Here is a 26875-nt window from a genome sequence, read left to right on the forward strand (position 1 = left end):
GAAGAAGGCTCCTTCCCATTCTCTCCGCGGCCAAGCAGAGAGCTGAGGAGGCAGGGACCCAGCCCGGCTCAGTTCGCCGCGAGCGAGCACGGTTCACGAAGTGGGTGCGAGCGGGAAGGGGCGGGGGGGGGGGGGCCAGAGCGCAGCGGGGCGTCCGGGGGGCGCCGGTCCGTGAGGCGGGCGCACGCACCAGACAGGAGAGCGGCGAGCGAGCCCGGCGCCCCGGAGTTACTCTGCGCGGCCAGAGCGAGAGGGGCGAGGAGCAGGGCAAGAAGCGGGGTCGCCGCCAGCTGGAGACGCGGGGCGAGGAGAGGAAGAGGAGGCGGAGGAGAGGAGGAAGGGGAAGCGGCTCGTACCTGCTGCGCGCCGGGGCGCCTGCTGCTTCCTCCTCGGCATGATGCTCCTCCGGCGACTGCCGCTGCCGCCGCCGCCGCCGCTGCCGGGCTGAGGAGAGGGAGGGAGGGGCGGCGAGCCCGCGGGGGGGCGAGGCGGGCCGGCTCTCAGCCTCCCCCCCGGAGAGCGGCCGCCCGCAGGATGCTGCTGCGCCCCGGCTCTCCGCGTCCCCCCCCGCTCCGCGCTCCGCCGCGATCCCCGAACGTGCGGAGGGAAGAAGGAGGGCGGGCGAGGGAGGCGCGGGGAGGGAGGAGCGCGGGGGGAGGAGGAGGCAGAGGAGGAGGAGGTGGTGAAGGAGGAGGAGGAGGAGGACCGCGCTGCCGGCGGAATGGGAAGTTTGACAAATCGCTCCAGAGGCCCGAGGAGGAGGGGGCGGGGAGGAGCGGCGGCCCTGCCCCCCCCGCCCCGTCCCCAGACGAGGTGCGCGGGGTTCGGGGCCGGGGGGCGGGGAGAGGGGGAGAAGGCGGGCAGAGGGGTGGGAGGAGGAGCGCGGGAGCGGCCCCGGCCGGTGAAAGCCCCGGCCCCCGCCCCCGGGCAGGGGGTCACGGCATCGGAGGGGGCGCTCAGCCGCCGCCGCCGCGGCCCGGGGCTCGGCGGTCCAGTCTTCTGCCCGCTGCGCGGCTGGAGCGGCGGCGTCGGCAACAGGCAAGCTTAAAGGAAAAGGAGATAATCGTGTCACTCGCCCGCCCGCGGGGGCGCCGCGCCCCCGCTCCCGGCCCCGGGCCTGTCTAGGACCCCCGCCCAGTCCGGGGAGGGGGTGCCGCCCCTCCGCCTCCGCCCCGTGCGCGCAAGCAGGGGCGCGGCGCCGGCCGGGCCGAGCCCGTCCCGGGCCGTTAGCTACTCCCGCCCGCCCCTCTTCCCGACCCGGCCTCGCCCCCTGGCCGTCCCCCGATGCCCCTCCCGGGCCGCACTTCTCTCCACACGCCGCGTCCAAAGACCCCAGCTCGGACTCCCGGGCCTGGGCCCGCGCACCCCGGGGATGCCAGGGCCCGCGGGCGGGCGCCGGCGCCCTCGGGGGAGGAGGTGGGCGCGGGCCCGAGTGGGTGGGGGCTGCTCTCAGACCCCGCGCCACCAGGGCTCCTCCCCCGGGACCCGCCGCAGCCACTTCCCCCAATTTTTTTTTCCGGGCAAACTTTCCTGGGCCGTCCCGGGGGTTGGTGTGGGAGGGGGTGCCTCCAAGTTTCCTCTCCAGACTGGGAAGCTCACGGTACCTCCACCCCGCCCCTCGCCACCTAGGCGCCGGGGCGCGCCCCCCACCACCGGCGCAGGCAGATCCCAGGGCGGGACGGCGACGGGGTCAGGAACTCGGACACCCAAGCCCACCCCTCGCCCCGGGGCGCCCCGAGAGGGGCCACCGCGCCCTGCGCCCGGCCAGCCAGCAGTACTGAGCAAAAAGAATTGATTATTGATTGGGTGATTGGGATCGCTGAGACTCACGGCGGGCCGGGCCGGCGGGCCGTGGAGAGGAGGAGCTGGCAGGGCTGCATTCGCTGCGGGGTAAAGCGGGCTCACTTACGGGCGGCCGCTAGGGCGCTGGTGGGCCGGAGCTCACTGGGACGACCCCCCGGCGGCGGCGACTGAGCGGGAGCCGGAGAGGCGCGGGCGGCGGCGCATCGATGCGCTGCGGGCTCGATTGCGTCTCCCTAGGCCAGCTCTTGGGCCGGGAATGGGGCGGCAGCGGCGGGGCCGGCTCCGGGCGCTGCCGGGCGGCGTTGGCGGGAATGCGGGGGCGGCCGCCAGGCCCACTGCCCCCGAGGCAGTGCTGCTCCCGGGCGCGCCGCTGGGGCCCAGGGAGTTTCCTGGGCCCCGCGTCCGAGAGTCCCGGCGAGGGCCGGAGCCCAGTGCCCTGGGACTGGCTGCCTGAGCGCTCCGGGAGCTGCAAACCCTGGCCTTCTTCCTTCCTTCCTTCCTTCCTTCCCGCCCCCCCGCCTTAGGTTTCTTTTTTAGTCTCTTTCTCCCTCTTCTTCTGCCCCCTCTTCTCTTTATTTTTTCTTTGTGATTGTTTTTGCAAGTTTGTTTTAAAAGTTCACAGGCATGCTTTCTTTTTTAGACTAGGAGACCGTGATCTCACCCTGACGGTAAGATCAAAAGTCTCCGCTCGCCCCCAGCCTAAGAGCTTGGGCTCAGTCCAGACGCCTCCCTGAATGCAGATGTGCCGCCGCCGTCCTCCCGGGCTATAAAGCCGTCTCCTGCGCCTTGGCGCGCGCAGGAGCGCTCGGAGTTGCGGGATGCGGACCCCGGGTGGTTGCGGGAAGTCGGAGTCGAGCGGAGGCTGGGCTCGGAGGCTGGCCTTGTGAGGCGAACTCGGGGGCGGGGGCGCGGCGTGCAGTTGGTGCCTGCGGCCGCAGAGGCCAAAGCGACTGTCCCTCCAGGCCCGGGAGACGCGGCCGTAGGGCGTGAAACGCTTTTTGCGAACGAGAAAACGGTGAGTTGGCAGACGCCGCCCGTGGCCTCAGGATTCTAGGATTCTGGTTGCGGCACTGAACACCACTTGCCTGAAGGAGGGTAGGCGCCGCGGGAGGTCAGCTCCTGCCAGCCCCCGGCTCACCTTCCACGCGCCGAGCGCCCACTTAGGCCCGCCGGTTGTAGCGAGTGCACGGCGCTGGGCGCCGCGCACGGAAGGCTGAGAGTTTCGCCTTGGCTTGTGCTCCCCCCCCTCCTCCTTTCCTTCCTCGCGCTCTCTCCCCACCTCAGTTGCCTCCGCCCCCTCCCCCTGCCGGCCGCGGCCTGAGCTCCTGTCTCCGCACCGCCGGCAGCCACCGCCTGATCGCTGACTCGCCCTCCCCAGCTCAGGCGCCGCGCGGAGTGCAGTCCGCCCCAACATCTGTCCGTCCAACCATTGGCGCATCCATCAGTGTCAGTGAGCTGCACATCGCCGCGACAGCCCGTCACGCACAACACGGGTTATGCGGAGTGCATATTGCGACCGCGCTACTTTGCCCGGACACGCAAACTGGGTTCCGGCCCGGCTTGGCACAGTCTGGAACCCGGATCTCTACGGGGATCTTTCAGCCACACGCACTCCCTTGAATATCGGGACCTCTAAACATGACTAGTTTTTCAGGCCATTCTAAGGATGGGACAGATGCAGGGGTACAGTGTCAACCTTGCATTCCATCAAGTTCTCTCTGCCTCTTTTCTGTGCACTGGGTATGGCATAGGAAAGAAGGAAGGGAGGTTTCCCAAATCCGCAGCACGCACAGGATAGACCTATAAGTTACCTTAAGTCCGTGGCTTAAACCCGCTTCAGCTGGGCCGAGTCTGAGGCTGTCGAGGTCGCCAGGCAGGTCTTAGCCAGGAGGTCTCAATCTAAAACTTTGCCAGGCCCCGCCTGGCTGCTTTGTAACATGGCCTGACAGTGAGGAGTGAGAGAAGGGAAGAAAACGCGGATCCCAGTGAGAACCACGGACTAGATTTAGGGAGAAATAGTGTCTGGGTGGCAGTAAGTCTGTAATTCACATTTTATTTACAGAGGGAGAGAGAGCAGGACCATACGTTGGAGAAGCCAGTGCTTTGCAGGGGGTTCCCGGCAATTCTTCCAGAGTGCTGACCCCGGCGGTGGTGGCATGTTCCACTGCTTTTGCTTCTTGCTTTTCCCTGTCGCCCACCCCTGCCCGCCCCACAGTGTCCAGAAGACAGACACCTTCACATATGTCCCTGATCATATGATCAGTCTGGCCGGGCCAAAGGGCCTTTCTTGTCCTCCCAAGAACTTAAGAGGAAGAGCGAACATAGAACCTACCCCTCCTCGGACATCTGCGGGGCGGCTGTCCCTGGCACTTTCCCTGATATATCTGCATTATTCCTACTGTGAATGTATCTGTCCGGGTGCCTGGTGAGTTCGGCTCCTCCGAGTCGACTACAAAAGCAGGTCAAACCCTGTGCGTCTATTCGTTCCGCGATTCCCGAGTTCGAAGGGATACAGGAACTGCTTTCCGGCGTGCGCCCAGGTCTGCGCGGTTCCGGAGGAGGCCAGAGACGGCCGCGGCGGCGCTCGCTGGGGCTCCTTCCTCGGGAAGGACGGACCACGCTGTAGGGTGCGGGCTTCGCGCACCACATCCAGCGGCCGAACCGTTTTCACGCTAGACTAGAGGGCGGAAAAGCCCGCGCCGGGCGGAGGAGCTAGAATTCTGTAGAAGACACCTTGTACAGAAATCTTTGTACCCCACTCTGAAGAGTTGCAGAGACCATTCCTTTGAAAAGCAACAACAGGCTTCCGCCCCGCAAAAGCACCTGGCAACTTCTTACACGCGTGAGTCACGCAAAAAGTAACCTCCAGGCCAGTTAAATGCTCCCGCCTCTGGGAAGTGCCATGTTTCTGGGAATAATTTTTTACACCCCTAAAAGTAAAAGGAGGAGAAGTTGCCCAAGGGACAGTGGGGAGACACCAAAATGTCCGGTGGCAAACGCCCGTAGGGGAAACTGGCGGCTCCCGTTGCGACCAGGTGGCTCACCCTGTTAAGAGCCCCGAAAATTCCCAGGGGCCATGAAGACAACTCCTGACCCCCAAGATTGCGCCTGGGGCCCAGTAGAACCCCGCTCCTTCTCCGCGGCGGGATGCTGAGTCCTGTTCGGTACAAATGCTTCCAAACGCGGCTCCTTCAGGTCAGGGATTAGAAGCCCGACTCGAGCTCTCGGAAGTCAAGGAGCCCCAGGCCGCAGTGCCCGGGCCTACCTGAGCGGGTCTCTACCACCCCGGGGGTGTTCCGGCCCTGAGCTAACCCGAGCCCGACCCCGAGGAGTTGGGGAGGTGGGAAGTACGCAGGCGTGGCTCCGAACAGGTGTGCGGTGGAGGGGCGGGGATCCGGCCGCAGCGCGCTGCGTCTGGAGTCGGGAAGTTCGCGCTGGGGAAGGAGCAGGCGGGCCACCGCCGGGAGGCAGCCGAGGTTGTCTTCAAGGTGCGGTTGAGGGCAGTGGGTGAGAGTCCGCCGGACCCAAGCCAAGCTGAATGAAGTGTGTCCTCATTTGGGATGGCCAGGAGGGAAAAAGCCTTCCGGAAAGAAACACCCTTGAAGCTGCCGGCCCAGGCCGGGTAGCCAGGGTAGGCTGGGGGTCCGGGGCCTAAGCCCAGACCTTAAAGAGGGGTTCTCCGTGCCCCGAGGGAGGCGCGGGCTGCCTGGAGGGACAGGGCGCGCTCTGGGAGTCTGCACCCCATTTCAAGGTGTGAGGGCATCTGACCGGGGCGGTGGGCCTTTGGGGAGCCACTGCCTGCCCAGCAATGCCAGGGGAGGCGGCGCCAAGTGCTCTCCAGCCCTCGCCCTCGGGAACGCTGGCGCTCTGGTCTGGGCGCTTTCACACTTCTCGCCACAATCTGGGCTAGGCAGTAGGAAGTACCCTGGGTGCAGGGAAGCTGACTGCCAGCACCTGCACACCTCAACCAAGAATTGGGCCAGGGACCTCAGCCCCTGCCAGAATGCGAAGGATTTGGACCCTGGGGCCAGGCCCTAGCCAGGCGGTTAATTGTTTGCTAAAAGTGCATTTACACAGCAGTGAAGTTTGTTTCTCTTTTTCCGGTAGCTTTGTTTTAACGAACCAGATGTTTTGTCTGTAAATTCTCCCAAGAACTTTTACAGTTTTGACGTGCAACAAACCTTCGAAAATCGGAGCGGTATATTAATGCCACTTCTGTGGAGACTTTGGGGAGCTGCATCAGTCGTGCCTGGATGGGAGCTGAGGGCGGGGCAAGGCACTCCCGGAAGAAAAGTAGGAGACATATTGGCCCAAGGTCAAGAACTGGTGTTGAGAATGTGCAGCTCCCCGCCCCCCTCCGCCCCACCAACGCTCGGGTACACAAGCTCCCAACCCCTCCCCTCAGGCGGGGGCTTCCTACTTTGTAAATTTCTTGTGGCTCCGCCACAGAGGCCTGGCCCAGCTTTGCCAACTACTCTCACTGCAGCTCTGCCAATCCCACCAGGACCACCCGACTCAAAGGCAAAAGGACCTATGATCTTCCCTGGCCAGCCTTGAGGTCCGCTGTCAGCTGGGGCGGGGCAGAGCAAGGCGGCCTCAGGCTGTCCCTGAACTCCTGGACATGACTGGGACTTCCTAAACTTTGGATGGAAGCCCCCTAAAAAGCCAGGGCTGGCAGGTCCCCCTCCTTGATGCCTAATTTTTTTTTTTTCTCCGACTCGGGATTTCCAGGCAGTTATAAACGTGATTTCAAGACAAATACTAAAAACTATGCACCTAACAGGGAGGGAGGGAACACGGTTATCAGAGGGGAACCAGGTCTGCCTACATACCCATCTCCTAGCTGGGTGATTGGTAGGGACTACTTTCTGGGGTTTCCCAAGACCCGCTGGGGATTTTCCTTCCCTACCACCCCCGGGCTCTCCTCTGCTCTCAGTACCGGATTTTCAGATATGGGGAGCCCAGTTTAGACTCCACTCCCCTTTCTTGTATAATTCTCTTTCAAGCCCAGTCGTTCACCGAACTTTCGAAAAAACTTTTTTAGGAGACCTAAGATTAAAGAAAATAGAAAGTCTTCGTGTTGCGGTCTAAGAAGGACAGATGTACATTAAGGCCAGTTTGGAGGGCACAATTACTGGCAAAACGCCTTTTGATCAAATCCCACGCGTTGACCTCAGTTGCGCGGGGAATTTCCAGAATTACTCGCTGCAGCGTGGCGTGTTTTTTCCCACTCTGAGTGAAATAGATTTTTATAAACCATTTTGGCAAAGCTTAAGGAAAAAAAAAAAAAGGAAAAAAATAAACTACACTCCAGACAGCTGCAGCCACGGTGGGGCCCGCCCCTGGCTGGAAGTAAGCAGCTCCTTGCTAGCTCGAAAGCGGAGGTGCTCATCTCTTCCCGCGCGGCTGCAAGTTCCGCGGAAAGAATCGTGCCTGTGAATCACTAGGAGGCTGAGCTCAGGCTCGTGCGATGCAGCAACCCTGGAGAGGAGGAGGTCTCAGAAATCAAACCACCAGGTCTTCTCAGACCAGACAGCCCCAGTGTTGCAAGCCTGGTGACCTCATTAACCAGCCAGTGAGTTTGCAAGACGAGGAGGAATTTAGTTTCCCCTTTCTCCTCTTCTATATCGCTCTTCTTTTCTATCTTTTATATTATGGTTTTGTGTTTGTCGCTGGATATCAAAACGGGAAAAACCCGAGACCTAGCGCAAGTCTCAGTAGGGCAGGTACAATAGAGGGATACTGTGCTGGGGCCTCGTTCTTTTTCATTTTTATTTCTTGAAACTTGGTGCATATCCCTTGTACTTCCAGAATAGCAGAGCCAGAATTCTTTGGGACACGGTGGCCAGCAGGTTCAGATTCTTTGTATTCAGATAGTCTCTTATCTTGGCAGCTTTGATAACTCCCAAGAATTTACTCCTCCGCACAGGAGCTCTAAATTCTCCCTTCCCTCTTCGTCTTTCGGCCACTTCTCTTTCCCGAATCTCCATCTTCTTTCTTCCTCCTACTCTCTGGTTCCTTTTTGTTTTCTCTTCTGTCAGTCCCCTCTCAACACCGTAAGAATTCGCAAAGATAATTTATTTCAGGTCTACCAAGTGCTCACCCCAAAGAGGTCGAGTCCTCCTCGCTGTGACAAGGCAGGGGCGGTCACCCGGTGCACAGATCATGAGGGAACAAAATAGTTTGTAGCTGCTGCAGTTTTTGTGGAGTTTTTTTTTTGGGGGGGGGGGAGGTCAGCAATAGGTTGACACTTGGTTTAAAATAAAAGAACATGTTAAGAAGTTTCAAAGCTGCCAATAAAAACCTTTAAGTGGCTTGTGATTCAGTGCCTCGAGTTGAGGCGGTGGCATTGGTAAATGACTCTAATGCCCAAAGAAAAATATTACAAATGCAGCTGTCTCGGCCACCAATCGGGCGCCGCTCTCCTGCGCGGGCGGTGGCTCCTCTCTGGCGCGGAGGGCACCCGCATTTGCATGATAAATTGACCAGACTGGCGGCAGCCAATGAAATATTCAAATTAGGCCAGGGGTTAGAGGTGGAGTCCCTGGGGCGCCCCCTTTGAGCCCGCGGCGGCAGCTGGCTGTACCACCTCTCCAACAGCGCCCTCTGGAGGCGGGACGGCGGGGACGCTGCTCCCGCCCCAGGGACGGGAGGGGAGAGGGGGTGCTGGGGAGCTCCCACCGCTGGCCTAGAGGACTAGGCGCTCTGTGGTCTCCATGTGGGTCTTGCGCTTGGACCTGCTGATGGATGGTAGAGGCAGGTGGTGACGCCAAGGAGGGGTTTAAGAACAGCTCTAGCCTCTTGACTCCAACTCCCCTCTCTAGGTTCCCCTAACAAATCTAGCATTTCTGTTAAAATAGAGTGTTTGTTCCACTGAGATCACTTCAAGATAAGACCCTCGCCCACCCCAGATCTTGACCACCCTCTCCAAAGCACTCCAGTACTGAAATTCTGGAGCAGGCAAATCCAACTTGCCCTGAGCAGAGGACTGTGCGTCCACGCAGGCCAGGCTTTCCAGGGCGCTGGGAGCTGGGACCAGACTGGGGCACTGCGGGAGCCTGGCCCTTGGGAAAGCCTGAGCAGGCGGTGCCAGTGTGCTGATGGCGGGCTTCAGCAGCAGAACTCCTCCCCTGGAAAAACACATCTTGGAGGAAGCACCCACACCCCGAGGCAGGAGCTCCTGTGAGTGTGCAAAGGCATGCAAGGAGGGAATGTGTGTACAGCACCAGTCAGGAGGAGTGTGGAAATAAGGGAGTGTGCAAGTGCACATAGAAGGGACTGGCTCTGCTATGGTGCTGGCCTCTGGACTCTAAGGAATGCAGGGACTCTGCAGGTGCAGGGAAGCTGGCCTCCTGGCCTGGCTCTGACCTTGGCTCAGGACTCTGCAGGGACCTTTCTCTGGGACACTGGGTTGGCTTCCATCAGGGACCAGCGAATAGCTCTTGACTGCTCAGCGTCTCTCCCTTCCCACCACCCCCCATGGCTCATCGATGCCAAGTACCCTGGGGTCCACCATGCCCCTGCAGGCTCATATATATATATATATATATATATATAATTGAAGTATATTTGATTTACAGTGTTGTGCTAATTTCTGCCGTACAGCAAAGTGACTCAGTTATACATCAATATACATTCTTTTTTTATATTCTTTTCCATTATGATTTATCCCAGGAGATTGCTATACAGTAGGACCTTGTTGTTTATCCATTCTAAATGTGATGGTTTGCATCTACTAACTCCACACTCCCAGTCCGTTCCTCTCCCCACCCCTTCCCCCTTGGCAACCGCAAGTCTGTTCTCCATGTCTGTGAGTCTGCTTCTGTTTTGTAGATATTTTTTAAGTACAGAGTTTTTAGAAGTGCAATTGTCTTTCTCTGCTGTGGAGTGGTGAGCACACTGCCCTTTCTCCATCTCAACAGGACTTAGAGTCAGATCCCAGCTGAGGACTGCCCCAGGGAGAGCTTGATCCCTACCCCTGCTCCCTGCCGAAGGCAGGTGGTGGTCAGCCTACAGGGAAGTGTGAATTCCAGCGCAGAGGGCCCTCTAGGGCCTCTCTGGAGACATGCTATACTCAAGTCAGTCATCTGCAGCCATGCTCCTAGTCCCCATTCGCCTGGAGAGGGGGCACCCTGGTGCAGGGGGGCGGCGGGCTCTCAGAGCCTTGACCCAGGCTGGCTAACTGTTTGTAAAGACACATAGAAAAAAATGGTAGGTACTGACTACAAATTTGACAGAGACTGAATTTTGACTTTTGATCACCTTAGAGATATTATCAATACCTTTAAACTCTGTGGCCCAAATAGGGGGATTGATTCATAAGAAGCCTTTTGCATCATTTAAAGCAGGGGTTCCCAACCCCTGGGCCACAGCCCAGGTACCGGGCCCTCACAGCAGGAGGTGAGCAGCAGGCAGGCGAGCGAAGCTTCATCTGCTGCTCTGCCCCCCATTGCTCCCCATCGCTCATATTACCGCCTGAACCATCCCCGCCACCCTTCCTGGTTCATGGAAGAATTGTCTTCCACAAAACTGGTCCCTGGTGCCAAAAAGGTTGGGGACCGCTGATTTAAGGTGTTTAGGAGTGTTTTGGCTGCCGAGAGGGGGGCTCTGGCTCTGGGTTTGCTGGGAATACTTGGGGGAAATAGCTGGGGAAGGGGTAAGTTCAAGTACCAATGGTCCTCCCTACTTTTCAAGAGAATCTTCAGTCCCTGCCAACTTGAATGCCTGGGGGGTAGGGTTCCCACTAGGAGAAGGCCTGCCGGTCACAGTAACAGCGAGGGCCTGTGGAGGCCCCCTGGCTCTATGGCATATGGCAGGGAGGGCTCCCTTCAGCAGCCCAGCAGCCCACAAACCCTCCTTCCTCCTCCTCAGGCCTCACCTGTCGGCCAGGAAAAATGAGACTTGAAAATGGGCCAGAGTCGTCCTCCAATGGGGAAATTTGTCTTGGAGACACGCTCGTCTCAAATGTCCAGAAATGCCACCTCTCTGAAGGATGGTCCTATCTGGGGCACGTCAGGAGTCTAGAAGGTAGACAGCGAAGGTGAGAAAGTAGAGAGCTGGCTCTCCAGCCCAGGATGCATGAAGGCATGTGGGAAGGTGACTAGGGGAAGCACCGATCAGTAGCACAGAAGGGCCAAGTGAGCAGCAGGGCTGCTCTGGGCTGCACGTGTGCACACGGCAGGTGAGTGCAAGCTCTGCCCATGTGATGCAGGGCCTGGCCTGGTGGCCTATAACTCACCAAGTGACCTCAAGCAGATTGCCCATGCTTTTTTGAGCCTCACCTCCTTCATCTCTAAAATGGGCAGCTCTCTCCTTCCTAAGCAGAGTAGGACTTGGGGAGGAAAAATTTGATCAAAGTCAGAGAAGTCCTTTGAAGCTTTTGCTCCCTTGCGCTGCCTCCCGGGAGCTTTCAGGGTCAGACCGGGGTTTGAAAGAGGAACGGTGTTACTAGCTGTCTGCCGATGGGCAAGTCACAGCAGATCCCACTTCCCAGGTAAAGTGAGGCTTCCCTGGGATGATGTATGTTGGTGCTTTGGTGAAGAGCTTGGCATACACTGGTTGTCTAATGATAGTGACCCCTCCTCCAGCCACTGCGAGAGGGGCTGCCACGAGGTCAGACCTCCCTGAAGACAAAGGCTTATAAGCAGGCTGAGGTTGGATGCCCTGGAGGATGCTGCAAGCAGGTGCTTCGAGTGGGGCAAAAAGGAAGAAAGGGGGGGAGGTGAGGAAGGCAGGGCAGAGCACAGACCGCCTGACTTCCTGAGAAGAGTGGGCATTTGTAGGGCGAGTAAGGTGGATTCTCCAGGCCTTTCTGGGAGTTAATTAAAGGAAGGGGTTTGGTGAAGAGCCTCACTGATATTTCTATTTTCCCTGTTAGTAGCGACTGGAATTTGTACCATCCAGGTCAGATGGAAAATGGAAGCCTGGAAAATCTGACAGTCTCATTGATTTGCTCGCCTTGCCATCGCTACTTGAGAGAGGAAGCAATGTGACTTCAAAATTGCAATTAGGAGCTAGCCTGTTAAGGGTTCCTCTCGTGAACTCCTGTGCTATGTGGCTCCCAGGCCCGCCTTGTCTCATTTCCTGAGGAGGTAGGTTCATTCATAGTTTTGAATGAAGCAGGCAATGCAAATATGTCACACCTCCTCAGGGTAAGGCTCATAGATGCCTTCTGGCACTTTGCTCTCATTTTGGTCAGGTCTTTGAAAGAATGGCAATTTTCTCAATGTTTTAAAAGTATTAACTTCCTTTCAAACATTCTTTAACCTTTAATGTTTTGTAACTTGATGAAAAGGTCATTTTGTTCTGAGGATGCAGCTGTTCCGTAATTGTTCAGCTATCAGGGTGAATTCTATCCAAATCCTGAGTTCTTTAATGGGACCCAAACCACCACACACACACACACAATATAGATACTATTTTTCATTGTTCATCCGTGTACATGTATGTGTGTAGGTCTACATATTTGTATCTATGCACACACATATGCTTCTAGAGACTTGGATTTAGATTAACATCTCTACATTCTCACAGAATGACTTCTTTACGGGAAAATATCTATAAAACTTAACTTTTTTGAATGGTAAGGTTTGCTAAAGATTGGATGATAATCATTTCTTATGCACTGCACATGTTCCTGTTTTTTAAAAAAGGGTTTAGTCAATTTCTAATTTAACATTTCATTGTTGTGCCTACAATAAATGCATCCAGAAACCCAGGTGACTTGAGGTGTTTTCTGTCTGTCTTCTTACATAGTGTCACGGGCTCTCGTAGCCATTCCCTGCCACGTTTACCTTTCTAAGCCGATGGAGTCTTGGAAACAGACGTCTGGGCATGTTAGATTTATATTTTAAATAAAGTCAATAGGCTCAAATAAGAGCATGAAAGGATTTTATACAAGGAAAATGCATGAAGTTTATGCCTGGACCCACAGTAGATAATTCACTTACTCAAGAGGCATTGGGTGTGGTCTCTTGCGTGTCTGGGTCTGGCCCTGATGATTGCATTTTTTTTTTTTTTTAGATTTAATTAATTAATTAATTAATTTATTTATTGGCTGCCTTGGGTCTTCTTGTTGCTGTGCGCGGGCTTTCTCTAGTTGCGGCGAGCGGGGGCTACTCCTCGTTGTGGTGTGCGGGCTTCTCATCGCGGTGGCTCCTCTTGTTGTGGAGCACAGGCTGTAGGCGCGAGGGCTTCAGTAGTTGTGGCACGCAGGCCCTAGAGGTCATGGGCTTCAGTAGTTGTGGCGCACAGGCTTAGGTGCTCTGTGGCATGTGGGATATTCCCAGACCAGGGCTCGAACCCGTGTCCCCTGCATTGGCAGGCAGATTCTTAACCACTGTGCTACCAGGGAAGCCCCTGATGATTTAATTTTTTAAGATGAAAGATCTCCAGGCAGATAAGGAGCAGTTGGGCAGGATAACTGTGTCAAGTCTTAGTAGACTCCTGTAAGGCACAGATCTGGTCTGAACTATAATGAATCAGAAAGAGCACTCCGTCAGATTAACACATTAGACTTAAAAGAGAGAATTGATACTTTTCAAAGGATTCAACTTTTACTTAAAAGCAAACACTTTTAAAAGGCCTCTGGCTGGAATAAATGGTAATGAAGTAAAGCAAAACTTGTGACCATCTGGGTCGTCTCTGGGGCCACTTCTCCAGAATCCCCTCGGACTCATGTTCACAGAGGCATTTTTCATAATAGCCATAACAGTTATCCATACTGTCTGTTATACATATATGGCGGGGTGAGATTTCTAAGTCACAGAGTATGTATATCTGTAACTCCCAACTGTTTTCCAAAGTGATTATGTCAATTTTCACGCCCACAAGCAGTTTTTAAATGTTCCCATTGTTCTACATCCTTGTCAGTTTATGATAGTATAAACTTTTCTTCCCCTTCTTTTTAATATTTTCTACTCTAGTGGTTGTTTTTACCATCTCTCTGTGTTTAATTGGCATTTCCATGAATGCTAATGGGATTGAGTGCATTTTGATATGTTTGTGGTCACTTGGATTTCCTTATTCATGAGGTGCCTGTCCAAGTCCTTTCCCCATTTTTTGTTGGATACGTTTTCTATTATTCATAAAAGTTCTTTATTGCCCAGTTTGTTTCAAGTTGCTTTGGGACTGTGGATCAGAACAGAAGTGTTTCAATGAGCTCCCTGACTGCATTTCCTAGGATGCTTTAGTCTGCAAGTAATACAGCCCCCTGCTCACACTAGCTTAAGGAAATTGTCTAGTGGTAAATCCTGGCTCAATTATACAAACAGGAACCTGCCCTCTCTTAGCTCTGTGTTCTCAGGATCATATCATCCTCAAGGTGTTTTGTCTCATGATTTCAAGAGTGGTCACAAGTAAATGGACCTGCTTGCCTCTTTGTCCACATCCAATAGGAAAGAGAATTAAAATAAAAAACCTGTCACTGGCCCATGTAATCTATGTCCTTCCCTCCAGTTTTCAGGGGCCACTTCTGTGGACAGTGGTCATCACCAGGGAATGCCATACCTTGATAGGCTTAATCCCTTATAGGGTGAAATGAATAAGGGGCGGGGCAACCTCAAAAGGCCACCACATTCACTGCCAAGCCTGCCAGGGTTTTAAATTTTTATTTTTTTAATTTGAATAGAGTAAAATTCACTCTTTTGGTATACAGTTCTCTGAGTTTTGACAAATTCATAGAGTCGTGTAACCACCACCACAATCAAGATTTGGGAAAGTCCCATCACCCCAAACACTCCTTTGTGCTGCCCTTTCATAGTCAAAGTATCCTCCTGCCCCTCACTCCCACTTCCCACGCCAGGAACCACTGATCTGTTCTTCATCCCTATTGTTTTGTCTTCTCCAGGATGTAATATAAATGGGATTATATTGTATGTCACCTTTGGAGTTTGGCTTCTTTCACTTAGTATTTGAGATTTATCCATATTGTTGAGTATTTCAACAGTCTGTATGGATGTACCACAGTTTGCTCATTCATGCATCAGTCGAAGGACAGTTGGGTTGTTTCCAGTTTGGGGTGACTATGGATAAAGCTGCTATAAACATGGACATAGAGATTTTGTGTAAACATAAGTTTTCATTTCTCCTGCGTCTCAATGTCTAGGATTGGGATTGCTGGGTCTTATGGTAAGAGTATGTGTAACTTTAGAAGAAGCTGCGAAACTGTTTTCCAAAGTGGCTGTTATCATTGTGTATCCCCATCAGCAGTGACTGAGATCATTCAGCAATGACTGCTTGCTTCTAAAGAGGTCTTAATGGATGTGTAAGTGCTTTGCAAAGAGTGAGGGTGCTACCAGGGTGACAAGGTGGGAGACTTCAGAAGAGGTTGTTCTAAACTCAACTCTGGGCTCCCAGCCTGTTCTGCCCTGTGCAGACAGAATATTTCCATCTTCAGGTCGTTAGCTTCTTTCAAGAGGAAATGAGTAAGCATCATTCTACTCATTTGCAAATGAGGGCTTCGCACTGCCTCTCTTGGATGAGCCATCAAGAGTGAGATTCCATGGCCTTGTGTTTTATTCCTGAACTCACAAAATAAAATGAAGTACGGGCATTTGGAACACTGTCATGCTATGTGGCGAGAACTAGGCAGAGGAGCCCATCCAGACGTACAATCAAAACGTCAGGGCTAGCAGGGACCTTAAAAGCTCTCACTTTGGACATGATGACCTGTCACATAACCAGGTCCCCAGAATCCCAGCCCAGGACTCTTTGCCTCCCAGATGCAGGGCAGGGTAGCTGCGGCAGGCTTATCGGTCGTGGCAGCTGTGCACTCAGGAACAGAAATGAGGCTAAATGCTAGGTACCCTGTGGCCAGAGCACCGGCATCCCGGCTTACATCCCCCAAGCCTTCGCTTCCTTCATTTTAGTGCCCATTTCTGAGGTACCTCCACATTTCAAATGTCCTGAGAATATGTTTAATTAGAACTTGGCCATACAGCCTTTTAAAATAAAACAGAAGGGACCAGCTAATTATATCGCTCAGCATTCTGTGGCAAACATATATTTTTTAATAAAACACTTTCCTAACCAGAGTAATCCCTTGAGAGGCAAATCCTCATTTATAAGAAGTTTCCCAAAGGGAGTTAAAGAGAAGATGGCTTATAAAGAAAAGAGACAAAGAGAGCGGGGAAGTGTTTTCAAAGAGCTTTTAAAAGATACGCTCGTTCTGAGGTTGAAGTCCAGATATTTTTAAAGATGCAAATTTTTATTTCAAATGTCGTATCATTCTTTCCTGTATTTTCGATCATTTACATATCCCTACCCCCGCTTTTGATTATTACCATAAATGCCCATATTTCTCATTCTGGCATTTTTTTCATGAGTACAATATTTAAATAAATGGGTGATTTCCTCACAAAGCACTGCACCTCCCGCTGGTTCCCACCCTCTCCTCTAGCTCTGCGGCCACCCACCCCAGCCCTTCTCCTTTCGTGGGGCAGTGCAGAGCGGAACGTGGGGCTGGGTCGGGTCCTCCTCACAGTCTCTGCAGCCCAGGACAGGGAGGAGGGCCATTTAGGCCCTGTTGCAGCACGTTTCTGGATGCGGTGGTCTGACAGGACATTTGCACTCACGAGGCTGACTGCCCCGGTTAATAATAGCAGTAAGAGTGAGAGCTAATGTTTGCTGGAGTTTACCCCACGCTGGGCAACATGCTAAGAAGTATAGGTATCTTACCTAGTTTCATCAGCACAATACTCCTGCAATGTAGGTGTTCTTACTCCATTTTGCAGGTGAGGAAGGCGAGACCTGGAGAAGTGAAGGACCTCATGGCTATTAGAAGGGGTAGAGCTTGCGTTTGAACTCAGGTCTGTCGGCCCCAGGGCTCGGCCCCAACTCTCCACACCACAAGGCCCAAGGACGCCAAGCATCTTCAGATGTGCTTTGTGCCTCTCTTCATGGTACGCTGGGTGGCACAGGCGCTGTGCTTTCAGTTAAGTCCTGTGTCAGTTTGGGGTCCCGGCAGGAAAGAGGACACACTCAAATGAGGATGATCCAAGAAGGATTTCCTGAAGAGGCTGATGGCAAGGGGGAAGGGATGCACAAGAAAAGGTGAACAGAACTGTCAAAGCTTGAGGCTTGGGGGGAACGAGATGAGATGGTCATTGGTTCCTGGAAACCAGAAAGAGGGCATCTTAAAGCTGCCACCTTCAGAAGACCCACAGGGAAGTGACCAGGGTTTGACATCTCCCATTGCCCTGCCTTCCCTTCCTCCCCTCTCCTGCCAAGACTCCACTTTGGGTAAACCCCACCAGAAGCTAGTTGGCAAAGGTTGAAACAGCCATCCAGGTGGGCCTCCCGGGCCCAGCGCAGGGGAAGGAGAGCGGGAAGGGGTGCGGCAGGAAACCAGCAGAGGTGCAGTACCCTCTTGCAGGGCTGTGGGCCATGCCGGCTATGTGCTGGGCAGGAGGAAAGAGGGGGACCACACTGCAGTGGCTGTTCTCAAGGAGTCTTAGGTCGATGGAGGACATATGTACTTGGCTAAGGGACTGCATGGCCCACCAGGTAGACGCTGCTTGCTGTGACTGTGTGTGCTTCAAAGGGGCAATCCAGAATCGGCGTGCCTCTCCACCCGCAGCTGTTTACAACACTCAAGCAAACTCCTGAGATTGGCCCTTTTGACTTGAGACAAGATATGTACAATTCTCTCTTATCAAAAGCTTGCTAAATAACATTTAATTGTAAAACTAGAAAGAAGAAAAGGGAAGTCACTCATTTCCTTCTCCAAAGACAATTGTAATGGTTTGGTAGAACCCCATCCACTCGCTTTCCCCTGAGCTTTTCCTCTTGGGTTACAGTCGTATTGTGTGTGCAATTTAGAATTTCATTTTTTTTTTTTTTTTTTTTTTTAAACTTGCTTTACTAGATTTCGTTTTTTTTTTAGTTCCAGGCATTTTAAATTTATTTATTTATGGCTGTGTTGGGTCTTCGTTTCTGTGCGAGGGCTTTCTCTAGTTGCGGCGAGCGGGGGCCACTCTTCATCGCGATGCGCGGGCCTCTCACTATCGCGGTCTCTCTTGTTGCGGAGCACAGGCTCCAGACGCGCAGGCTCAGTAATTGTGGCTCACGGGCCCAGCTGCTCCGCGGCATGTGGGATCTTCCCAGACCAGGGCTCGAACCCGTGTCCCCTGCATTAGCAGGCAGATTCTCAACCACTGCGCCACCAGGGAAGCCCTAGAATTTCATATTTTTGATTGAACATTGTCACAGCGTTTTGCCATGTTAGAATAAAATCTTTGTTAAACAGAATTTTTGATGGCTGCATAATATTCCATTGTATGGATCTTATAGTTGATATTATCATTCTTCTGCTATGTAGATGTTTAGGTTATTTTCTCTTTTTCATTCATATTATATAACACTATAATAATATACTATAACTTTATGTATAAAGAATTTTTCACACTTCAGATTACTTCTACAGGAGGACATCCCCAAAATAAAATTACTGGATCAAAGGGATAAACCTTTGTTTAACTAGGCGGTAGAGTACCTAGCACCATGCTGGCTGCAGAACAGACAGACTTTCAGCCTTTCCGATGGTGGGCGTTCATGTGAAAGCTTTTGACCAATTAATAACTCCTCCAAGGACTTTCCTCTAGAACAGTGTTACAATATAATGCTGGCTACATATGCAATTCTACATTTTATTATAGCCCCATTTAAAAAAAAAAAACAGGTGAACTTAATTTCAATTATACATTTTATTTAACCAATCATAGCCCTAAATTCTCACTTCAGCATGTCATCAACATAACATTACTAGTGATATATTTTACAGCCTTTTTTCATGTAAATCTTTGAAAGCTGGTGTATGTATTACGCTTACAGCACGTCTCAACTCAGACCAGCCACATTTCAAGGGCTCTGTAGCCACACAGGTAGCTACTAGCTACTGTATTGGGCAGTACAAGTCCAGAACAAGGAATCTACCAGAGATATTTGCCACCCTTGGCATCTTCACCTAGTCCCCAGATCCAGATACCTTTTAGTGCCTCCCTCAATCCCCTTACTGGCCTTTGGATTGACAGTGGGTCAGGTGGTCAGGTGTAATATGACTTCTGTACCTTGGCATTTTTACCTCTTTCCTGCCTTGCTAACAACAAATCACAGCACCTCCCCACCCCAGTTTGTTTTGGACTCATTCATTCAGAAATATTTATTGAGCACTTCCCAGATGTTAAGCCCTGTGCCTGGCCCTAGAGATACAGGTGAACAAACAGACTTTTCTGGCGAATTAATTACAGAACTTGTCAGTGTTCTTAGGGTCTAGTGGGGAGACAGACTTTAATCAAATAATTGCACAAGTCTGTAATTTCAAACTGTGATAAGTGCTGTGAAGGAAATGTACATTTAAAAAATGCTAACCCTTGGGTCACCGCTTGAGTGGCTTGTCCCTGGAGGTGTTTAGTAGAAGTGGTCCAGCCCCCGGCCAGGCTGTCTTGGTGAACACTGATGTGACAGACGAGAGGTGGATGAGAAGACCTCAAGATCCCCCTGGTCCCAAGCATCCATAAGGAAGTTTCTAGGGCAAACAGCAACTCACCAGTTCTTAAGTCAGTGACCCAATTCATCTATTTGCGTTTCTCCTCTCCAAAAATACTTGAGGTCAGCTGGAGCACCAACACTAATGAGGAAGCAGAAGGCAACTCGTTCATTCATCCAAGTATCAATTCTTACCGAGTAATCTATGGGATGTCAGGCCCTGCTCCGGACATTCAGGGAAGCAAGGCCAGTGTTCTCTTTGGCCAGACAACAGTGCCAACTGGGCACACTTTCCCAGAGAAGATAACAATTTAAAGAAGAGGAAAAATCAATGCTAATAGAACTCCTTTTCTGGTTCCTAAAATGATATCGTCCCCCGTGGCTGATGCTTTGAGCCTGGGGCCGTGCTGGGCAGCTTGAGCCCTGGATGGATGCAATCTTGTGAGCGCCTCAAACCTGGCCAGATCAATAAACGAGAGGCAGCACTGAAGCCTGCTGGGTGGAGGGGGGCTGGGTTCAAGGGGCAAACTGTACCATTCCTCTTCTACCCCCTGAAACAGGATGGGGACCCTCCCTTCAGCCTGAGGTCCCCAGGGACAGGGTAATTTCGGCTGCACTTGATGTAACCTATACATCACTGTCTTCTTGACCAGCTCTCAAATTAAACTCTGATGTATAAAGTTAAACAAAAATGAGATAAAAATTGGCAGAGGTTGAAGAGGGTCAAAGTAGTCAAAACACAAGGTAGACTATTGCTCTTTTTGATTTATGTTATTCTGTACACTTAGAAAAAATAAAATTATAAATCTCCCTGAGACTTTTTTCATTGAGAATGAGGCATTACTAATTTATTTTCAATACAGTCCCAGGTTTCTCAACTGGGAGGAGCACTGTGGCTATTGTTTCTAGTGAAGACACCACAGCTCAACCTCAGAAGGGGCCTGTGACGATAAGAAAGCATCCCGCAAAATTAGAATCCTTAGGCAGCAGCCTTAACCAGGATCCCGTGGCATTGCTAATGTCACAGACCTTGGGGTCTGCTCTGCCTCATTTTCTCATTTCGTCCCCACAAACCCCGACGACGTGAAGCGCACAAGAATTTATTGTCCCCCTCTGATAGCTGAGGAAACTGAGGCTTAAAGAAACTGCATCTCTTCGATAAACATTGGCATGCCTAGTAGGTGCTGGGACACAAAAGTGGAGAGGACAAAGGCCTGCTCTTACAGACCTTGCCTTCCAGGGAGAGAGCAAATAACCAAGTGAAATGACTAGAAGTGAAGTACGATCAGGGGTAGAATGAATTGCAGTGAAGAAAATGAAGCAGGAGAAGAGAACAGAGAGGTGGGGATGCGGAAAGCCACTGGAAGGCACCATCAGGTTGACAATTTTGGAAGATCACAAGGGCAGCTGTGTGGGTAACGAGGTTAGGTGGGCAAGGGCGAGATCAGGAGGCCAGTGAGCAGGCGGGGACCGTGGTCCCGGCAGGACACTGCGGTCAGTTGGCCCAGGGAGGTGGCTGTGGTGGTGAGTGAAGATCTGTTTTGAAGGTAGGGCATCTAAAAAGGATGCTTTCTCCTCCAGTGGGCTTTCCACAGCACAACACAACCTGCAGGCACATCCTGACACCGACGTACCTGAATCCCGAGTCAGCTGCTTCTCAGGGGGGAATAAAGATGGGAAAGATGGGGGCTAGGACAGCGGCAGCAGAAAGCAAGGGCTCTGGAGAGGGGTACCTGGTCCGTATGTGTGTGTGAGAGTGTGTGTGTGTGTGTGTGTGTATGAGTTGTGACACACGTTACCAACTTCGGCCCTATTTTTTCCAATTAATTGGCAAAGTTAACTTCCAGCCCACTTACCTCTGTTCTTTCCTTAAGCCCTTAGTCTGGCCCTTGTTTCTACCACTCTGCCGAAACCACTCTCTTCAAGGTCATCCTCATCTTCTATGTTGCCCAGCCTGTGACCAGGACAAGTGGACCAGACATACAAGTTTCCTGACACAGTGGCATCTCAAGGGGTGCCTGATGCCTACCTGCCTGGCACCACGGCATGGATTTCTGCACAGATGCTACCTCTGCGGGCAGAGGCCAGGCTGAGGTTTATGTGGATGTCAAGACCAGCCTTCAGTCTGTTTTCCGATGCAACCACAGCTGCTGCAGGGCCCACCTCATCTGAGCAGCTCGACAGGTACAGGTGTGAGGGGTCCGCAGGTAGAGCTCAGCCCTGACATGGCCAGCTTTCTCTCTCTGTAGAGCACCAGCAGCCTTGGGCCAACCTCACCAAGTTCTCTGGAACTTCCTCTGAAGGTCCCTCTCTGTGCTGGCTCTGGGGGGTGTGGAGCATCAAAGGAGGCTGGGGGAGCAGAAGAACTGGTCTACCAAGGCCACACCCTGGTTGGGGACACAAGTAGACTGCATCTCTCATTCTTATTTGCAGTTTGGTGTGGCTGTCTAAGTTTTGTCAGATGGAACGTGAGCAGAAGTGATGTGTTCTACCTCCAGGCCTAACCCATAAAAAGCCCCTGGGAACACTCCTCCATGCCTTTGCCGCTTCCATCAGCTGGACACACATGATGAGGAGGAGCCAGGGAAAAGTGGAGCCACAAACTAGAAGGAGCATGAGTCCCTGAGTGACACTTCAAAGACTGCCATGTGAGCAGGAAATAGACATCAACTGTGTTGAAACTTTGCATGGTGGACCTATTTGTTACACAGCTTGGCTGACCCTAATATAATTCCTGTTCTCAGGGAGTTTACAGTCACATTAAAAAGACTCAGTTGCACAATTCTGGTACAACGGTAAGTGGCTTAGAAGAGGAGGTGGGTCATAGAGTTTGGACTTTCAGTTCTGAAGTCCTGGGCTACAGGTTCCTGGGCCTGTGACCTTCCCATCTAAGCCCTTTTCTGGAAAAGTGGAGAAGAGTCAGATTGAGGGAAGGCACTTCTGGCAGGGGAACATCACCATCAAGGGCTCACAAGCAGGACTTAGAACAAACAAAAAGATGAGATGAATGTCAATTATCCTCAGAAAGGGAAAATAAGGAAATGGTCCTTAAATACCTAATAACTTTGGCTGTCACAGGTAGGACAAGGATCAGAGTTCTAGAACTTCTCTCTCTGACCTAACACACCTCTTTAGTTCCCGAGAGTGGGGAGCCCTGAGCCTGGTGTGTGAGGTGTCGGTCTGCCTTTCTCTTCCAGCACCCCTTCTCCAGGCTGGTCCCTCCAACTGTTGTCTGGGTTTTAGGGGATAAGTTCTTCCAGACTCAGATGCTTGATGAGAAGAGCAGCCTTGCCCTGCTTCCTCCAGAGGCCTGTGAAGAAGGGGATTTCATCATGTTTCTGAGCTGAGGATCCTGATGGAGGCTTCTAAGTATCAGCTGAGATTCAGATATGGTCTTTGTGGTCCCAGTTCCCGGCTGGGCACTGGCAAGTGAGGCTGGGCTTGTACTGTCTGTTTCCAACAAGCTTGGGAACAGAGCAAGCTGCTCATTTCCAGTTTATAACTGAAGACCCAGAGTCCCAGGGTAGGGCCCTTGTCACACTCCAGCCCACACTGGTGGCAGAACCGCAGAGGTGTTCAAAGCAGTTTCCCCCTTGCTGGGGAAGACAGACACGGATACTACTGTCTCTTGTTGTGGACTCTGCACTGCCCACACACCCTGACTGCACCCTAATCGATGGTGCTGCTCTGGGCACCCCATGACAAGCATCGTGGAGCAGGCACCTAAAAGCTTGGGTCCTACCCCAGCTCCCTGTTTTGACTAGTGGTGTGACCTTGGCCTTCTTACTCCCCTCTCCTCTCACCCCCGCCCTCATTCCTTCACAATGATTATCTCACAAGTTTTTGTTAAATTAGCATTCATTGTTTATTATATAAATATTGCTCACTGTTGAGTCAGGTAGTGTACTAGGATAGTTTGATTGTTTCTATCCTTTTTTTTTTTCTGAAGCCAATTTGCCTGACTTTCTTTGTACATGTGATTAAGTTTTCCCACCCTTACAACCTCTCAGCAGGACTTTCCACAAGGTCGAACGTATCAGATGTTCCATTGCTGTTGGAGGCCCCTCTTGAGTCCTCTGACGTCACACTCTGGTTCCATACTTGGGTGACTACACAGCTGTCGTCTGGAGTTCTTCCTCACCGCCAACCTGGGAATTTCCTTCGCCTCTTTCAGCCATTGGATTCCCTGCTTCCTGGAGCTTCTGTCTTTTCTTTCTTGGTTTAATCCCTCCTTTCGATGGTGCACAACCCCCAGTAGCTTTCTGATCATGTAGTTATGATGTCTGGGTTAAGCTGGTAGGGCAAAGAAGTTTCTGCCTCTTTCCCCTCTAAATAATTATCCACTCCCCCACCAAAAAAAAAAAAAAGGCAAATAAAGGAGAGAACAAGAATGCCAAGCAGAAACACAAACCACTTTTTTTTTTTTTTTTTACAAAATGAGCTGACAGCCTTAACCTGATAGTGCAAAGGATAGAACACAAATGGGAGAGGCTCGGGACCTTGTTCTACTATGTTTGCAGCGGCGCAGGAGCCAATCTGCCAGGTGGAACCTCAAGTAGCTCAGGACACACCACACAAGGCTTAGGAGACATCACACATGGCACGGGACACACTCCGTGGGAGGAGTGTGGCCCCAGGCCCCCACTCATGAGCCTGAGACTTCCTCCCCGATTCTTTTTGGAAGATGGGAGGTTGACCCTGTTGAAGGCTAAAGTGAATATCAAACCCACAGCAGGGGGACTTGGGGAAAGTCTGCTGCTAAGCATAGGCCCCCAGCTTCCTTTCCAGTCTGGTTCATGGAGCAGAGGCAGGTCAGGAGGCCACCTTTTCCTTACGGAACACAAATCTAGGAATTTTAACGTGTGTAGATTCCTGTAACAACTACTATAATCAGGATACAGGAGAGTTCCATCACCCACCCCCACAAAATAAACCCACTCCCTCACGTTTTCCCGTTATAGACATAGCCTCCCTCCACCCCAGACCCCTGGTAGCCACTGGTCTGTTCTCCACAATGTGTCTCTTCAAGAATGTCATAGAAGTGCAGGAATAAAGACGCAGATGTAGAGAATGGACTTGAGGACACGGGGAGGGGGAAGGGTAAGCTGGGACGAAGTGAGAGAGTGGCATGGACATATATACACTACCAAACGTAAAACAGATAGCTAGTGGGAAGCAGCCACATAACACAGGGAGATCAGCTCTGTGCTTTGTGACCACCTAGAGGGGTGGGATAGGGAGGGTGGGTGGGAGGGAGATGCAAGAGGGAAGAGATATAGGGATATATCTATATGTATAGCTGATTCACTTTGTTATAAAGCAGAAACTAACACACCATTGTAAAGCAATTATACTCCAATAAAGATGTTAAAAAAAAAAAGGAGAACAAAAAAAAGTAAATTAAAAAAAAGAAAGAAAGTCACAGAAGTGGAATCAAATCACATGCATGTAACTTCTTGAGACTGGTTTCTTTTACTTGGCTCATTGCTGTTGCGATTCATCCAAATTATTGCATGTATCAATATTTGTTTCTCTTTGTTGCTGCTACAAACATTTTTATATAGGTTTTGGTGTGAAGATGGATTTTTATTTCTCTTGGGAAGACACCCAGGAGTAGGCTTGCGTGGGTCATATGATGAGTGTACGTTTATAGGTAACGACCAAAATTTTTCTAGAGTGACTGTACCATTTTTCATTCCCATCAGCAATGCATGAGAGTTTCTGTTGCTAGACCTTGCCAGAACTTGGTATTGATAGTATTTTTAAAATGTTATCCATTTTAATAGGTATATAATGGTATCTCATTATGGTTTTAAGTTTAAGCCATTATTTCCCTAATGGCTAATTATGTTGAATATTTTTCACATGCTTGTTTGTCATCCTTACATCCTTCTGGTAAAGTGTCTCTTGAAGTATTTGCCCATTTTTTAATTGAGTTGTTTGTTTTCTTACAGTTGCGTTTTGAGGGTTCTTTGTATATTTAAAGGTACAAGTTCTTTGTTGTATTGAATAAGTGATTTACAAATTTTTTCCCCAGTCGATAGCTTTGTCTTTTCATTCTTATATTTTTGAGTAAAAAATTTTAAATTGTGATCCTGGAGACCATCTTTAAAGTCATTCCCATCTCCCCACTAATATGCACTTATTGAGCACCTGTGGCAAGCAGATTCCTGCTAGGCATTGGGCTGCAGAAGACTGATGGAATTTAGTGCTTAAAGAATCATCTGATGAAATCACTGCCCTTCCCGCCCCACCCCCCCGGGGCGGGGGGGTCTGTCCAGTTTAGTCCCTGAGCCCTGAGAGGGGCTCGGGACTTCCTCAGAATCTGTACCCTCAACTCTGCTCGGTTCCAACTGGTCCATTAGAATTATGCCCAAGCATCCCCATCTTACCCACACTTGCAAAAGCTGTTTCCTCCACCTAAGTGTAGTCTTCCCTCCTCCCCACCTAGGTCAACCTTGTCTGCCCTTCCAAGCCCAGCCTGGAAAATCCACCAGGCCCAAAACCTTCTCTGATCCAAAACTTCTGTTTCTTTGTCTGTTGCCTGCTTTGAGTATGTCGGCTTTTCTGCCAGCTGATTGGGTTTTGAGGATTAAATCACCTATATGAAACTTTTAGAAATGCCCAGCACAGAGCCTATTAGAAAATATGTTTTCCATGCAAGTTGCTGCAAAACCAGACAAGCCCCCAAACCCTGAGAGCCCCTCATTTTAAGGTACCCTCCCATCTTTCCTTAGAAGCCAGGGTCTGACAGAGGGCTCCGCAAGATGCCTTCAATGACAGCAAACTGGTCCATGTGTAGCCACCTCAGGCAAAACCACAGCACTGTCCCATGAACCTACTGGAACTAGCATCTTCAGCCAAAGGGCAGCACTAAGGGTGGGATTTCAGGTGCCTCGGCAAGCCAGTAGAAGAATTTCTGAGTAGGGGGCTTCTGGTTGTTCCAGTGTCCTGCCACAAATGGTAAGCAGGCCTGGCTGTGAGTCTCCCAGAGTGCCCTAAGTTTCCTTTTCTAGGATGAGGACAAATAAAAAGCAAACCCCATACTGGAGTCCCATTCAGCAGGCCCTGTTCCCAAATGTCGATTCCTAATACGCAACAGCTGCTGCTGCGCTTTCTTCTGGGCGAGTGATTCATGTCTTTGCTCAAAAAAGATAAGCAGAACAAATGTTTACTTAGATGGATAACAGAGGGACAATTGGAAAACAGAGACTGGCAACTGGAAATATTTTGCTGCGATTTGATCCATGACAATGAATCTGAATTAGTCATATGGTGCTAACTGGCTGGGCTTTCTTGGGTCCAGAGGCAGAGTGGGACAGAAGGCAGCTCCCCTTCCTGGAAGAGGAGTGCCAGTGACGAAAGGGCACGTGAAGAGGAAGCCATAAAGTTTGCTCAGAGCATGTCAGAGCTGCTCCTTCCCCCCCAGATGACTCTCCCTGACCTTACTTGGTACCCGATCCTGTCCCCTCGCCCAGAGGAGCCATAGAGAGAAGAGGGGCAGAGAAGGGAAAACTCTGCACACGCATGTCTGGTGCCTCTAAAATCCATGAACATCTTCTTACACGTTCAGAAATTAAAGAAAACA

General features: G+C 51.6%; 1 protein-coding gene and 1 long non-coding RNA gene across 3 annotated transcripts in view; one reads left to right on the top strand and one right to left on the bottom strand.

Moving 5' to 3' along the window:
* TSHZ3 (teashirt zinc finger homeobox 3) overlaps positions 1 to 706 on the bottom strand; it is a 69452-nt gene extending 68746 nt beyond the window's left edge. The window contains exon 1 of the mRNA XM_057534656.1: positions 357 to 706. Within this exon, the coding sequence (XP_057390639.1) occupies positions 357 to 396 (40 nt within the window). The 5' untranslated portion in view covers positions 397 to 706. The remainder of the gene's footprint in view (positions 1 to 356) is intronic.
* Positions 687 to 24501, top strand: LOC130705755 (uncharacterized). 2 transcript variants are annotated; one of them, XR_009006146.1, is made up of 3 exons: positions 687 to 813; positions 21162 to 22082; positions 23298 to 24501. It is a non-coding gene; the product is annotated as an uncharacterized LOC130705755 (long non-coding RNA). The 2 variants fall into 2 exon arrangements; XR_009006147.1 differs by having other exon boundaries at positions 23301 to 24501.
* Positions 24502 to 26875: the final 2374 nt, after the last annotated feature.

Source organism: Balaenoptera acutorostrata, chromosome 19 (assembly GCF_949987535.1).
Source record: "Balaenoptera acutorostrata chromosome 19, mBalAcu1.1, whole genome shotgun sequence".
NCBI lineage: Eukaryota > Metazoa > Chordata > Mammalia > Artiodactyla > Balaenopteridae > Balaenoptera > Balaenoptera acutorostrata.